This window comes from Lagopus muta, chromosome 1 (genome assembly GCF_023343835.1).
Source record: "Lagopus muta isolate bLagMut1 chromosome 1, bLagMut1 primary, whole genome shotgun sequence".
In the NCBI taxonomy this organism is placed as follows: Eukaryota; Metazoa; Chordata; class Aves; order Galliformes; family Phasianidae; genus Lagopus; species Lagopus muta.
Window position 1 is genome coordinate 88,563,183 of NC_064433.1, and position 14,581 is coordinate 88,577,763.

Below are 14,581 nucleotides of genomic sequence, written 5' to 3' on the forward strand. Positions count from 1 at the left end.
CCGGCCGGCCCAATAGGCGCGCGACGGGGGGGGCGTGGCCGGACGTGAGGCGGCGGGGCGGGGGCGGCCCCTTCCGGCGCGGCGGGGCGGGGGCAGGGGGGCGCTCGGTACGCGCAGGGCGGCCGGAGCAGCATGGCGGAAGACGAAAGCGACCAGGAGTCGGAGCGGCTCAGCGAGGAGCTGGAGGCCCTGGCGGCGCCAGGTCCGCCTGCCGGCCTGCCGGCCCTGCTCCACAGCCAGTATTACTGCCGCCGCTTCTGCCAGGTGAGCGCCGCCCCGCCCCCCCGCCGCTCCTCGCCCCTCCCCCCCGCGGGCGGCAGTGGGGCGGGCGGGGTGCGGGGCCCCCGGCGCCCCCCTCGCGGCGGCGGGAACGGGGCTGTGACCGAGAGGTGGCGGGGAGCGGAGCATAGTGGAGTGGAGCGGAGGTGTCTCCCGGGGAGGGCGGCGGGGCTGGGCCACGTGTGGCAGGAGGAACGACGCCGGGAGGGTGGGGGAGGAGGAGGGGGCTGCCCCGGGGCTGTGTCCTTAAGGATGGACGAATTAGACCAGCATACTTCTTTTCCTTTTTATTTTTATTTCTTTAATTATTTCATAGAAAGCAGCGTATCTTCACGCAGGGCCACAGGCAGAAATTAATTCTGCGATTAATTCCGTGCTCTTTGCAACCTCTGTCGGCTTTGCTAACTAACGAGAGCCAACAGGTTGCTTTCCCTGCCCAGCGGGTGTTGATTGAAGCGTGAGTTGTTGTAGGTATATCCCAACCACAGCGCTTGCAGTTCTCAGAAACGCAGCCTAGGCTTTTTCTTTTTTTTTTTTCTTTTTTTTTTTTTTTTTTTCTTTTTTATACGTGTAATTACTTCATTTTATGAACTTCTGGGCTGCTTACCTCACCGCTCTGCTGGTCTTGTTCCATTTACACAGTACTCCATTTCAACCAGAGTTTTCTTAGTGCTTCCTGACACTTGTTTTACACGTTGTTTATTACAGTATGTGTTTGAAAATAGCTCGAATAGGGCTGCTCAGTGAACCCATAGGTTGTTTGCTGCTTGGGTTTATCTACAAGCTTTTGTATTCTGCTTCTGTTTGGTGACTGTATAAACTTAGTTTGTCTGTGTAAAGATCGCTGAAGGCAGTCGAGAGATGTGATTGGTCTTAGAAGTATGGAATAAGCCACAGCTGGAAGAACAGACAGCTATATTTGATTGAATCCCGCTCAAACAAATCTTTCAATCTTCTGTCAGGACTGAAAGTTTCATCTTTAAAATGTTTTAGCTACACTTACTATCTGTTGAAGTAATGATAACAAGGGAGTGAAGATGGAGCGATACTTGACATTAACACCAATCCTCTACTCCATACAAAGCTAGGAATGAGTAGGGAACAGGACAGGATGAGACCAGGGAAGGAGTTTCCCTGCAAAATGATTTTATCACAGTTATCAATGAAGAGTGTCTAAATCGTTTGACCTTGACTTCTCCTGGAGTTTATTTTGTGTAGAAAAATTGCCAAACCTTCTTCCTCGCTTTGCTTTTAGTTTATGAACTCTCCACGTGGGCAGCCAATGTTTAGAGTACATAAAGGATTCTGTTTCTTTTCTTCAATATTTTAAAACAATGCATAGTTTAAATAACGCTGTTGAAAGTGAGATAATATATTAACGTTTTGTCTCTAGGCATTTTCCTGGTGTAAATTTGGCCTGGTGATTAGCAGTTGCGTGCTGACTCAAAATACAGACTTCTACATTTCGTTCAAGCATATTTTTAATAAAGAACACTTCTACTGAGTTAATTATACAGACACAAGATGTAATTGATGTAGCATACTGGTAGAAAGAACCAGTGACCTTTTGTGGTGTGATACCAGAGGAAGCTGAGTGCTCTGCAGTAGCTTGCTTACAGTTAGGCCTACAGTGGTGCAGTTGTTCCAGTGCATCCATACCTGTACAAACAGAGGTTCATAGGCCCACAGCCTTGCTGGTGAAGTGATGAAGCATATTGCCATTTTTTGTTCAGAAAGTATCAGTGAACACACAAAGTTTAGGTCACCTCTTTCTTGGAACATCTGTTATAAAAGATAATTTCTTACTTAAAAACTGTGTCTCTTGGTTAGCGTGTCATACATTCTTCATGCGTGCCTCTATTAGTGTTTTTTCTTTCTGGCTCTACTTTTGTATTGCTTTCTACTTTTCCATCTAGAACTTCTGAAGCCAGATCTTCTGGCTATTGTTCAAATCAAGCCTCTCCACCTTGTTCCATCCCACACTGATAACATAACTTTGCTTCTCTGTGTTTTTTGGCACTTTCGAATGCCCTGGTTTCCCTACAGTGTTCTTTTTTTATGTCAGAAGTTGAACAGCAGTTGTAGAGAGAGTTGCTTAACAATAACGCCATACTTTTGAACTATCTGAATGAAACACCTATTTGTCCTTCAGAATAAATATAATACAGGGATATGTTGGATTGCATATAGTTACAGTGCTGTCTGAAGTGTGTGCACATCCACATTCCTCAGTAAGAGCTGCAGCAAAAGTGAAGCAAGGTCTAAACTCTTTTTAGCCTGTTGAGCCATTTACTGTAGATGGAAGCAAAAACCTCTTGACTGTTTTTAGGGTAAGAGACTGGCAAGGACCTTAAGAAGCATTGATGTGCATGTCTTTTATTCTAGAATTCTGTTAAAAAGTTAAAAGAGGGTTGGAAACAGGGTCAGTATGCTGGAGGCCTGGAGTATTGCAGCTGAACTTAGCTTTTAGACAGTAGATTAAAGAATGGTTGCAAAAGATGACTGGGCTGTCATGTCATTTTCTTCAATTTATGCATAATCATGATTTAGTGATGTAAGATCAACTCAGAGTGTGACGACTGCAAAGCCATGTGTGTTTTTTGGGATCTGTTGTGTTGTAATAACGCAATAATAACACCACTACATCCTGAACCTTCCAAGGCAAATTGGAATAAAATATTGTTTTAGATGATTATTTGAGGTTGATAACATGGGGAAATAAAATCAAGATTTCTATGGCTGGAAATGAAAAGAGACAGATGGAAGGTGAAGTAAGTGTCCAGTTTATGTATCTGTGTTTCTTTCTGAAGTTGCTGATTTGACATTTCTTCACGTTTGTTAAGTTCACTGTGAAGCCGCTTACGTGTTGGGAAAAAATAAGTCTACTGTTCCCAAATTTGGCAAGCAGGAGCCAAGGCATCTGTGACTATTTGTAGTTTTAAATTGAAAGATAGTATCTAATAGAACCCCCTCGGTCTGAACATCTGCAAGAGCTTCCTGAGCTTTGGCTTGTTGTGTCACATACAGAATTTGAAATTGTTTTGAGATTTTTCAGGTGTCCCTGGGAGGTTCCCATGTGAGTGCATACAAATAAAATGAGGGGCAGACAAAGTAGCTCAGATTTTAGCTGTGAAGGAAGTGGTTCTATAATTTGAAGGGTGAATTTGATTTGAAAACAAACTTTAATGGGGAAACCTTAACAAGTGAGTATAGCTTACTTTGTTGCATTTGAAGTGGGTATAGTTTTATCAACTGCCTTGAATTTCTTTTATTCTTTTCAGTCTTTTCTTGTGTCATTAAGTACTATCAAAAATTACAAGTTACATCCAGCATTTCTGTAGTTGTCCACACGGCTGCATAACTGTACTGGATGTTATTTTTATTTTACTCCGTACAGAGTCAAGCACAGGATAATTCTGATCTAAAGTAATACTGCTGGAGCTAAACACTTCTTGATCTTCTCTTGCTGTGGCATCAGTTTACGGCCTTCCAGTGTGATCTGACTTCCTGAAATAATGACTGCCTGCTTGGCTTTTGTTAATCAGTGATATCCTCAGTCACTGCTAGGAAAATAATTCTTGGGTTTGTGTATTAGGAAGCTGAGAAATAAAACTTAGTAACTAACACTAGAGGTGATGATGGCTCCTAGATCTGTTTGAGTAGACAAAAAAATAAAAATAAAAATCCAGTAGTGTGTGGTTTAGGTGTTAATCATCTGTTCATGCTTTGGTGTATGTATTGCTTCGTATAAATGAAGGTAGAAAAATATACGCATCTTTGATAGTTCTTCTCATTTGGGGATTGATGCGTTCTCACTCTTCTTGTGATGCGCACAAATTTGAAACTACTTGCCTTTGATTTTCACTTAAATCTTCAAGTCAATGTTTGTTCAGTTACTTTTATATTCTGTACAAAACAGAGCAACTTTAGGTCATGCCAAACTTGTCTTTCACTAGTTTTGTCACTACTGGGCTACGTGTTTGGTATTCTTACATGTCTTTAAAGAGGAGCTACAAAAATCTTGGTCACATGAGTGCTGTTTGAAGCTTTTTTTCCTCTCTTGAAAGGAATAATTTGTAGTTTTGAACCAGCTTTTTCTCTTGCAATGACTTCTGGTGTCATAATAGATATGTATATTTGTAGTTTATTGAATGAAGACGCTTGATACTTGTTGATGGCTTTGAGAGCACCTTTTACAGTCTCATTTGCTTTATTTGATTGGCATTTTTAGGTGTATGGGTTTTCTTTAAATGTGAAATTACCAATTAAATGAAAACTTTTACAGGGAAAGTAATGCAGTTTGTAATAGATGACTTTACACGTAACTCAAGGAGTACCTAGACATTTAAGCTATTTACATTTGCAAATTAGCTTGTTCCTGTGTGGGTTTTTTGTTTGTTTTTTTTGTTGTTGTTTTTTGCTGGACCTTTCTCCACTTGGCTAATGAAAACAAGCAGATTCAATTTGCTACCAGTTACTGGCGTTTAGCTTTGTGCTGCTTGATATTCAGGGGCAATTCAGGCTTGAAAAGAAGTCCTTACAAATTAAGAGCGATAAGCACCGTTTCCTGCAAAGCTTAATGGCAATTGCAAGCTTTCAGCTCCCACCTGCAGAGAATGGTACCAAGGGTTTGGTAGTGACACTTTTTCCTTTGACACTTGATGGGAAACTTGATAAGCCACCGTGGTACCTGTAGGATACCTGGCTGCTTTCTGTCAGCATTTAGGGAGAATTCATGATAGTAGTTGATCAGCAGATTCTTCATTTGCAGATTGTATTTGTGGACTGAAGGAGTCACTGGGTGCTCTGGTCTTGCCATTGACATGAGGTTTTATTCGCATACTCGGTTCCCTATTCATTTGTTCATCTATTCATCTATTCTGTTCTCTTTAACGTTTGTGACTGCTTTATCTTGAGAGATCACATCCTTGCTGTACATATTTACCCCTTCTGTCAGCCTTCGGGAGAAGGTTAGATTTCTGGGATTTTAGTGGTGTTCTCTTGCTTTTATTTCTTTGTATTTACATACTATTCAAGGTCATGGTTGTGTTTTTCTCTTTTCACTTCTCTGGAAATTTGTATGACTTCACTGCAAGCTTATTTATATTGGTAGTTTTTCAGCTTTTAACACCTTGTCTGAAAGTTTAGCTTTTGTATGAAAAATAAGCTTCAGAGTTTTGCATGGAAAAGTCTGTCAAGATCCTTGTAACTTTTAAATTGCACCTTTGTACACTTAAAAAGAAGAATGTTGGAAAGATACTTCTGTGGATTAGTGTGTCCAGTAGATTATAGGCTGCTTGCTATTCAGGTCTTTTCAAATAATAAAAAGGGCAGAACATTATATAAGTATCATCATCATAATAATAATAAAACATGTGTTTTTTGGTTGCAGTTCTTCAGATGACCGAATTAAATATTTGTGCTTTATTTGAGAGTCACCTTAGGTTGCATTTTGCTAATGTCATTTGTAACCTGAACTTAGGTATTCCTGTGTTGAGTTCACATGTACTCAGTCATCCCTTCCACATATAATAAAACTATTTCTATAAATCAGTTGGTTTTCTCTCTAGGGAAGACTCACTGAAATATATGAATAAATGTTACATCTTTCCAATAAAAACATTTCAACCATCAAGTAATATCTTTAACAGGTACGTTAACTGCAGTGCCAGTAGTCAAATTTACTTTGGTAGGATTAATAGTTTTTCACTGTAGTGCAAGTAGTAGACTCTGAATACATCTGGAAACTGGCTCGTTACATATAGTTGACCAAAGAGTATATGGAGCTCTGCCTTAGGTCTTGTTCATACTCAAAGCAAACTCAGCCAGATACATGAAATTTCAGTAGCTGTGAGTGGGGGAAAGCATTTAGCTTTAAAGATAGAACTTTGGCAGAAACTTGTCTTACAGGATGTGTCATGCTGTTGCTTGGTGATGTTTTTTTCTTTTGCCATGAGTGTGATTATGTTTGGTTATTCCTTATGTAATATTCATGTGAATTGCTCTAAAGCCATTGCTTACATCCATTTTTTAGATACTGCTTTGAAATGATTTTCTGTGATATTTTAAGTAGTGACTTATGTAGCCTTGAAATCTTAAAATTTTTTCTACTCTATTTGAGTTATTGAATTTGGTTTTATAAGGATGCATTTATCCTGATGTTATGTGGGATATGTAACAACATACGGGCCATCAACTGAATAGAATAAAAAAGTTTTAATTGTTTCTTTCCTGATGTTCTGACAGAACACTAAGTCTAATGTTACTTGTGCTTTAATAACACTCTTTTGGAACTGAACTCTCAATAGATGCCTTTTTTCAGCTCTCTTAAGTGTCTTTGGAGTAGTGAAGCCACACGGCACACACAGTATCCCTTCAGAGAAGAGATCCATAGCTCCACATCACAGTGGGAAAACTCTCTCCTCATACACGGTTCCTGCTTGCCAATCTGATTTGGTGCTCCCCCTCCACTTGTCACTTCTTTACAACTTCAAGTGCCCCAGTTTAATTCTTGATTCTTACGTGGAATTTATTCCACTCCTTAGTATTCGCTGTCTTGCTTTGGAGCTTCTCTGGTCCTTCCTTCTGCACCACCTTTTGAGATGGGAATGGGCAGGTACACCAAAACAGCACGGAACATTAAAGATGTTGTGATGTACTGTGATTCTGAGCAGTTAGCTCTCTGCTTTGATTCTTTTTTTTTTTTTTTTTTTTTTTTTTTTTTTTTTTTTTTTTTTGGCTTGTTTTCATTTTTCCCCAATGTATGGGAACTGTTGAGTCACAGCCTGAGCCGCAGATTGATCATCTGGGGAAAGGTCTGGGTCAGCCCTGGGAGCACAGGTGAAGGCAATTCAGCTGTGTGACCAGAAGGTGTGGAACCTGGCTGCACCTCTCTTAGACCCCATTTAAGGGCTGGCTGCCAGAGGGAAGGGTCTTTCTGGAGATCTCTCCTTGGTGATGCTTTCCCCTGCAAACCTAGTATCTTCTGATACAGGTGAGCAATCTTCTTCCCTTCCCTTAAAGCACCTTTCTATCATGCTGATCCTTCTGTTATCATGTCTCTGTTGTAACATCTTTCCCATTGTACTGATCCAATTGCTACACCCAGGAACCACTGCTCCCTTGTCTAAGCTGAATTTCATCACTCCCTGTCATAAATCCTTTCTATGGTTATTTACAGTGTGTCCTTTACCGTACTGGGGAAGAAGTACCAAATGTGGCTGTCTCACTGATTGAAATAATTTACAAACATATCAGTACTATGGCTGTCAGGTTACAGTGCTGTAGAACACCCTGGTGGGAATTGAAACTTTTATTATTATTTTCTCTTACTTCATAGAGGCTAAAACCAGAAGAGTCTGTTTTCTTGGTCTGCTTTGATTTTTATAAGGATTTGTTATTTCTCATGCAGGGGACCTGCTTAGAAGTATTTCAGAGAGATCACAATAGGTGATGTCAGTTCAGTTTTCTGAAGTGCTTATTATTCCTTGTAACAGGGAGAGTGTTTATCCACGAGTCAGTTAATTCTCTTCCAATTGACCTAGATATTTGCTGCATTAAACTGATTCTGAAGTAGGAATTATTAAAATGGTTTTGGTAGAAAGGCAGAATATCATTGCAAAAATATAAATCAATCTCCACTGTTGTTAGTGAAAATTAAAATAACAAGAAGAAATAAAGTTGCTCCCATTGTCAATAGCTACTTTGTTTGGGAGCAGGTATAACCAGACTGTCAGAAATGGGTTGCTGGCCTGTTCATATTGTAGAGCCTTAAATTAAATTAGGTGTGTAGCTTTGGTGCTAAAATCTCATGCTAATCATCTTGACTTTGAAATCTTTTATTTAGCTCAATGGGCAGTGGGCAGGTCTGAGAGAGGGTCACAGACTTCAAGTCTAAAAGAAAACCTGCAGAATGTTACATTTGATTTTTTTTTTTGTTTTAAACTGTGCTTTATTAGCCGGACTGGCTCTTGAGTTAAGCTGCCCAGGTGTGTAATGAGGGCTGGCACTTCACAGCTTTTTTGGAGTCTGTTGCTTGTTTCTTGCATGTACTAAGGAGTGCTTCAGCCTTTTGTCTCTAATTGATAGAGCTGTGGTTCCCCACCAGCTTCTCACTTCCTGCAAATGTAGGAGATTGCAGTTGAGTTCCCTCAGCTAGAGAAGGGTATGCTGTACCTTAACCTAAAGCTAGTCCACATCCTTCTGCTTCTACTGAAGCTGTGCTGTTGTGATGGGGAAAAAGGAGAGACCGGTAGATGAGCAAAGGGAGCCTGGCTGTAATGCAGTGAGATGAGCAATGTGCCAAAGCGTGGAAGAAATATGCTTTTTCTGTCTGCTCAGTGTTGCATATCTTATCTATTGCTTAAGGAGTAGAGAAGACCCAAAGCCCTCTAGCTCCTGCTTTCTATAGGGCAGCAGCACAATGTCTGGTCTTCAGGCTTTACCAATCTGTGTTTTAATGCTGTGCTGAACTAAATGCTATCTTTTATACAGAGACTGTATGAAAGTAGATTGGGTGGAATTTAATGTGTTGATAATGCTGTAGAAATTTCAAGTGGTGTTGTCTTTGTTAAGCCACCTGATGTGGGAATAGGTAATGTCAGAAATACAGGGCATTTAATAACACAAGTAAGGTCAATTGCGTGACCCGCAAATGGTTGGATACATGTCTTCCTTAAAGCACCTATTTTCATCATCTTTTTCCATTCTAAATAGTGTAGTTTCATAACCGTAGATGAGGGTATAGTTAGCTGCAAGCTCTGTCATGCACATAAAAAGGGCCAAATTTATTTATATGGTTATGTAAGAGAGAGTATCTCTGCCCTTCTCTGCTAACGGGAAGGCTGGAAGTACACAGGGTGGTCGTTTTTCTCTCTGTTTGTTTAGAGTAGGCTGTCTGAATTGCTACAGATTCCATAACTGGTATTCACTTGCAAAATAAAAGCTTATGTTTCAATGCGCCGTCTATGTAGTACAGTGGTAACATAGTAGCAATACTGTAACTACTATGTTACTATATAAGATGGATGTTTTTCTTGGCCTTACTCTCTGTAAATGATCCCTTAAGTATTCTCAGTGTTATAATGTAAGTAATGAAGTTACTACTTCTTTAGTTGATAACCGGAGGTGCTCAGGATTCTATTTTAGTGGATTGAGGTTTTTTTTGTTTTTTTGTTATTAACCCTACTTCTAAGGAAGGAGGGGAGATGAAGCAGGTACAGTACAAACTATGTATAGCTTCATGATTAAAGAGGATGTTTTTGGTTTGTAATATGGCTTTCAATGTTTTTGTCATTAGGTTGTTGAAGACTATGCTGGAAGATGGCAGGTTCCTCTGCCTCAGCTTCAGGTGCTTCAGACAGCTCTCTGTTGTTTCACATCTGCCTGTGTATCATTCCCAGCTGAATGTGAGCACGTACAATACGTATTGAGTAGCCTAGCTTTGTAAGTACATCATGTTTTTCTTACTATTTCCCTTACAATGTAGACTGTTAGTGCTGTACTTTGATAATAGCCAGTGGGGTTTCAGAGATCCTCAGTGCTTTTAAGGTTGATGTAATAAGCTAAGTATTTAAGACAAATTTCTTATACTGTTTAAGAAAGTAATGAATTTTAAAATGGATTTTTATGTTCAAGTTCTGAAAATACCTATAGGGATGATTTGCTATGATTTTTGTCCTGTTATGTGTATGTTCAGTTTGACAGAGAACTGCAGAATGCTAGAATGTATATCTTGCTGTGTGGTTTTCTGTATGCAGTGCTGATTTTTCCCACGTGAAGACTGAAAGTGTGAGGGTAATGATAAGTAGAAAGAAAGAAAAAAAAAAAATTGAATTTTTCAGATCTCAAAAACTGCAGTGCTGGACAGAAGATTAAAAAAAAAAAAACTACAACAAAAAAAAACCTTGATACTTAAGTGACTTTCTTGTACTTAGCTGAGATTGTATATACTTGATTTTCCTCATCAGCAGATGGAGATAAAAAATCTGAGAGTTAGCTTTGTCTGCTGGTTCAGTTTGCTTGGATCAGATTTATCTGTCCAGCTCTCTTGTTGAGCAACATTTTCAAATATAGCTCTGTGTCTCAGTTAAAAAATTTATTTGGGAATGTCTCACTCGTGCTTTGTCTAGTCTTCAGAGGCAAATGTTTTTGTAGCCTTTATCAGTTTACTTGGTGTGGTGGAACTGTCTACTGTTCTTGACCTATTAGTAAAGTAAAACTTAAAGCTTTATTCTTTGTGCTTGTCAGAATATCTGCTCTCTTCAAGTGTTGTGAAACTTTACTTGCGACTGAGTTTTTTTGGGGGAACTATTTGACGGTAGATTACTTATGGAATCAAAATATTATGATTTCTAAAGCTGGAATGCTCAGAAAATGACTTAGCAGGTGAATCAAAAGATGGTGACCTCTCTTTTTCATTAGTTTTTAGGAAAAACGCATTTCACAAAGATCAAATTGTGCTTCTAAATACTTTCAGATAGCAGAGTGAGTTTGGAGGGAATTGGGAATGAGAAACTCAGATACTTGTTGTATTTGGATGGTGGCTATTCCTGATAATCTGTCTTGATTTTTGGAGCTGGATTTACTTACGTTTCTTTCAACTTTAGAATAATGACCTTATGTGTGGTTTGTAAAGAGACAGAGAGAAGAGACAGAAAAAGCACCCTTGCTCTATGCTCTGGCACACTGCTTATCTTGCTGCATTACAGCCAGGCTCCCTTTGCTCATTTACTGGTCTCTTGTTTTTTATTCCATCATATCAGCAGAGCTTCAATAGAAGCAGAGGAATGTGGACTAGCTTTAGGTTAGGTTTGGAGGACTCTTTTCAACCAAGTGTCCAACAGTCTTGCTACTGATATGATTGTAAGCTATTTCAATCAGCGAGACAGCCACATTTGATTATGGTACTACCTTTTCCCCAGTATCATAAAGGACAAAATGTAAATAACTGTATAAAGGATTTATGATAGGGAATGATGAAATTCAGCTTAGACCAGGGTGCGGTGGTACTTGGGGAAAATGAAGAGAAGCAAAAAAAAAAAAAACAAAAACAAAAAACAAACAAACCAAAAACCACACAACAAAACAATGAAAATGTTCAGTGTGGTGGGCTTCAAACTGACAGGTACAGCCATGGAGCTGTGTTATGCTGAATGTTTTAATGAAAATGTCACTTCAGTGTGCATCACAGTGCTCAACGATGCAAAGTGTTAGGAGGCTAGTAAGATGGAACAAAGCAGAGAGCTAACTGCTCAGAATCACAGTACATCACAACATCTTTAATGTTCTGTGCTGTTTTGGCGTACCTGCCCGTTCCCATCTCAAAAGGTGGTGCAGAAGGAAGGACCAGAAAAGCTCCGAAGCAAGACAGCAACTGCTAAGGGGTGGAATAAATTCCACGTAAGGATCAAGAATTAAACTGGGGCACTTGAAGTTGTAAAGAAGTGACAAGTGGAGGGGGAGCACCAAATCAGGTTGGCAAGCAGGAACCATGGATGAGGAGAGAGTTTTCCCATTGTGATGTGGAGCTATGGATCTCTTCTCTGAAGGGATACTGTGTGTGCTGTGTGGCTTCACTACTCCAAAGAAACTTAATAGAGCTGAAAAAAGGCATTTACTGAGAGTTACTAATTACATAAGTAGTAGTATCCATCTGCTGCTTATGTAAGTATCTAGAGAGGTGAATGTTGCAGCGTTTGTTCATTTCTTTCCTTGGTCAGGCATATATGAACTTCTGGTAAGATTCTGGTCCTAACGCCAGCCTTGTTCCTTTTACAAATTGTAGAATTGCTTAAGATGGAGGGGACTTTAAAGATCGTCTAGTTCCAATCCCCCTGCCGTGAACATGCTTGCCAGCTACAAGATCAGACTGCCCAGTATTCCAACCAACCTGGTGTTAACTGCCTCCAGAGATGGAGCATCCACAAACTCTCTGACCAACATGTTCCAGTGCCTTACTACTGAGTAAAAAAATTTCTTAGTAACATGTAATCTAAATATATATATATATATATATATATATATTTTTTTTAGATTAAAGTCATTCCGCCTTCTCCTGTCCACTATCAGACCGTATAAAAAGTTGATCCCCTTCCTGCTTGTAAGCTGCCTTCAAGTACTGGAAGTCCACAGTGAGGTCTCCCTGGATCCTTGTCTGCTCCAAGCTAAACAAGCCCAACTCCCTTAACCTTTCTTCATAGGGGAGGTGCTCCAGACCTTTGATCATCTTTGTGGCCTCCTCTGGACCTATTCCTACAGGCCTACATCCTTCTTGTACTGGAGCCCTAGGATATGGTGCTCGAGGTTGGGCCTCAGAGGGGCAGATAAGGGGGGAAAATCACCGCTCTCTCCCTGCTGGCCACTCCTCTTTTGATGCAGCCCAGGATACTTATGGCCTTCTGGGCTGCAAGAGCGCACTTGCTCGTGCACTGCTGGCTCATTGTCCAGCTTTTCATTCATCAGGATCCCCAAGTCTTTCTCTACAAGGCTGCTGTCAATGAGTTCTTCTTTCAGTCTCTTATCTTATCTAGGATTGCTTTGACCAGTGTGGGACAGCTTGCACTTGGACTTGTTAAACCTCATTAGATTTTCATTTGCCCACTTTTTGAGCATGTCCAAATCCGTCTGGATGATATCCCTCCCTTCTGTTGTGTCAACTGCATGACTCAGCTTGGTGTCATCAGCAAGCTTGCTGACGTTAAGCTTTATCAGTGAGAAAGACAGTGGGATTAAGTTATTGAAGAGTACTTTTCCCAAAACAAACCCCTGGGGGATTCTACTTGTCATCAGCTACCACCTGGACATAGAGCTGTTGACAACAACCCTCTGGCTAGGACTATCTAACCAATTGTCTATGCCTAGAATTCCAGCCTTTTAATCCATATCTCCAATTTTGAGATAAGGATGCGGTGTGGGACCATGTCAAAGGCTTGCACATGTTCAGGTAGATGACATCCGTTGCCCATCTTTTGTCCACCAATGCTGTCACTCCATCATAGAAGGCCACCAGATTGGTCAGGCATAGTCTGCCCTTGATGAAGCTGTGCTGGCTGGCACATATAACCTTCGCATCTCAAATATGGTTTACCATCCTTTCCAGTAGGATCTGCTGTATGATCTTCCCAGGCACAGATGTAAAGCTTGCTGGCATGTTGTTCTCCAGATCTTCCTTTCTTGATGTTTCCCTTTTTCCAGTCACCAGGGACTTTCCCTGGCAGTCATGATTTTTCAAATATGATAGAGCCGCTTGACAACTATATCAGCCAGTTCCTTCAGAACCCTGGGATGAGTGTCATCTCGTCCTGCAGACTTCTACACTTTTAGCCTCATGAGGTGATCTTGGTCTAAGAATGGAATAAGTCCAGGATGGATTTTGCTTCCCCAGTCCCTGCTTAGAAGTTCAGGGGCATGTGAGGCATAAGAAGTCTGACTGGCTGTGAAGGCTGAGGTAAGGAACTTATGTTTTTGTTATTCTTCTCCGTGTTTGAGGAGGCTAGCTCTCCCTTTTTGTTTATCAGAAGGGTATATGCTCTCCTTTGCCTGTCCCTTCTGCACAACGTATCTGAAGAATCCCTCTTTGTTTGTCACATCCCTTGCCAAATTCAGTTCCATCTGCGCCTTGGCTTTCCCCATTCCATCCCTGCTCCCACTTAGAATTTTTTTTTTTTTTTTTGCATCTCAGTGTGACTAACAGGTCCTTGCTTAACCATGCTGGTTTCCTTCCTTGTCTGCCTGATTTCTTATTCTGGTGGATGGAGAGCTCTTCTGCAGTCAAAAAGGTATCTTTAAAGTGCTGCTAGCACTTCTGTTCCTCTGTCCCTTAGGATGGTTTCTCAGGGTATTTCATCTAGCAGTTCCTTAAAGAGTCTGAAGTGTGCTCTCCTGAAGTTTAGGATCCTGACTCCACTCTTTGTCAGGCCCACATTCCTCAAGATCACAAACTCAACCAGGACGTGGTTGCTGCAGCCCAGGCTGCCTCCAGTTATAACATCTTTTATGATCTCTTCTGCTTTGGTGAGCACCAAGCCCAGCAGCGCTTCACCTTTTGTGGGTTTATCTAATGCTTGCTCATTAGCAATTTTCTGGTTCTTCAGGAGTCTCCTGGACTGCTTGCAGCTTACGGCATTGTTTTCCCAGCAGATATTTGAGTGGTTGAAATCCCTCACCAGGATGAGAGCCTGTGAGTGTGACACCTCTTGCAGCTGAAGCAAAAAGGCCTCATCGACAGGCTCCCCTCTGTCAAGCTGCTTTAGTAGACTCCAAGCATCAGATGCCCTTTATTGGTCCAGTCCCTAAGTTTAAC

General features: G+C 40.8%; 1 protein-coding gene across 2 annotated transcripts in view; it reads left to right on the plus strand.

Moving 5' to 3' along the window:
• The first annotated feature begins 80 nt into the window (after positions 1-80).
• ZNF654 (zinc finger protein 654) overlaps positions 81-14,581 on the plus strand; it is a 35,112-nt gene continuing 20,611 nt past the window's right edge. Inside the window, exons 1-2 of one of the 2 annotated variants that reach the window (XM_048949647.1) lie at positions 81-264; positions 9,578-9,723. In XM_048949647.1, coding sequence (XP_048805604.1) covers positions 133-264; positions 9,578-9,723 — 278 coding nt within the window. In that variant the 5' untranslated portion in view covers positions 81-132. The remainder of the gene's footprint in view (positions 265-9,577; positions 9,724-14,581) is intronic. The other variant, XM_048949654.1, reaches the window with a different exon arrangement.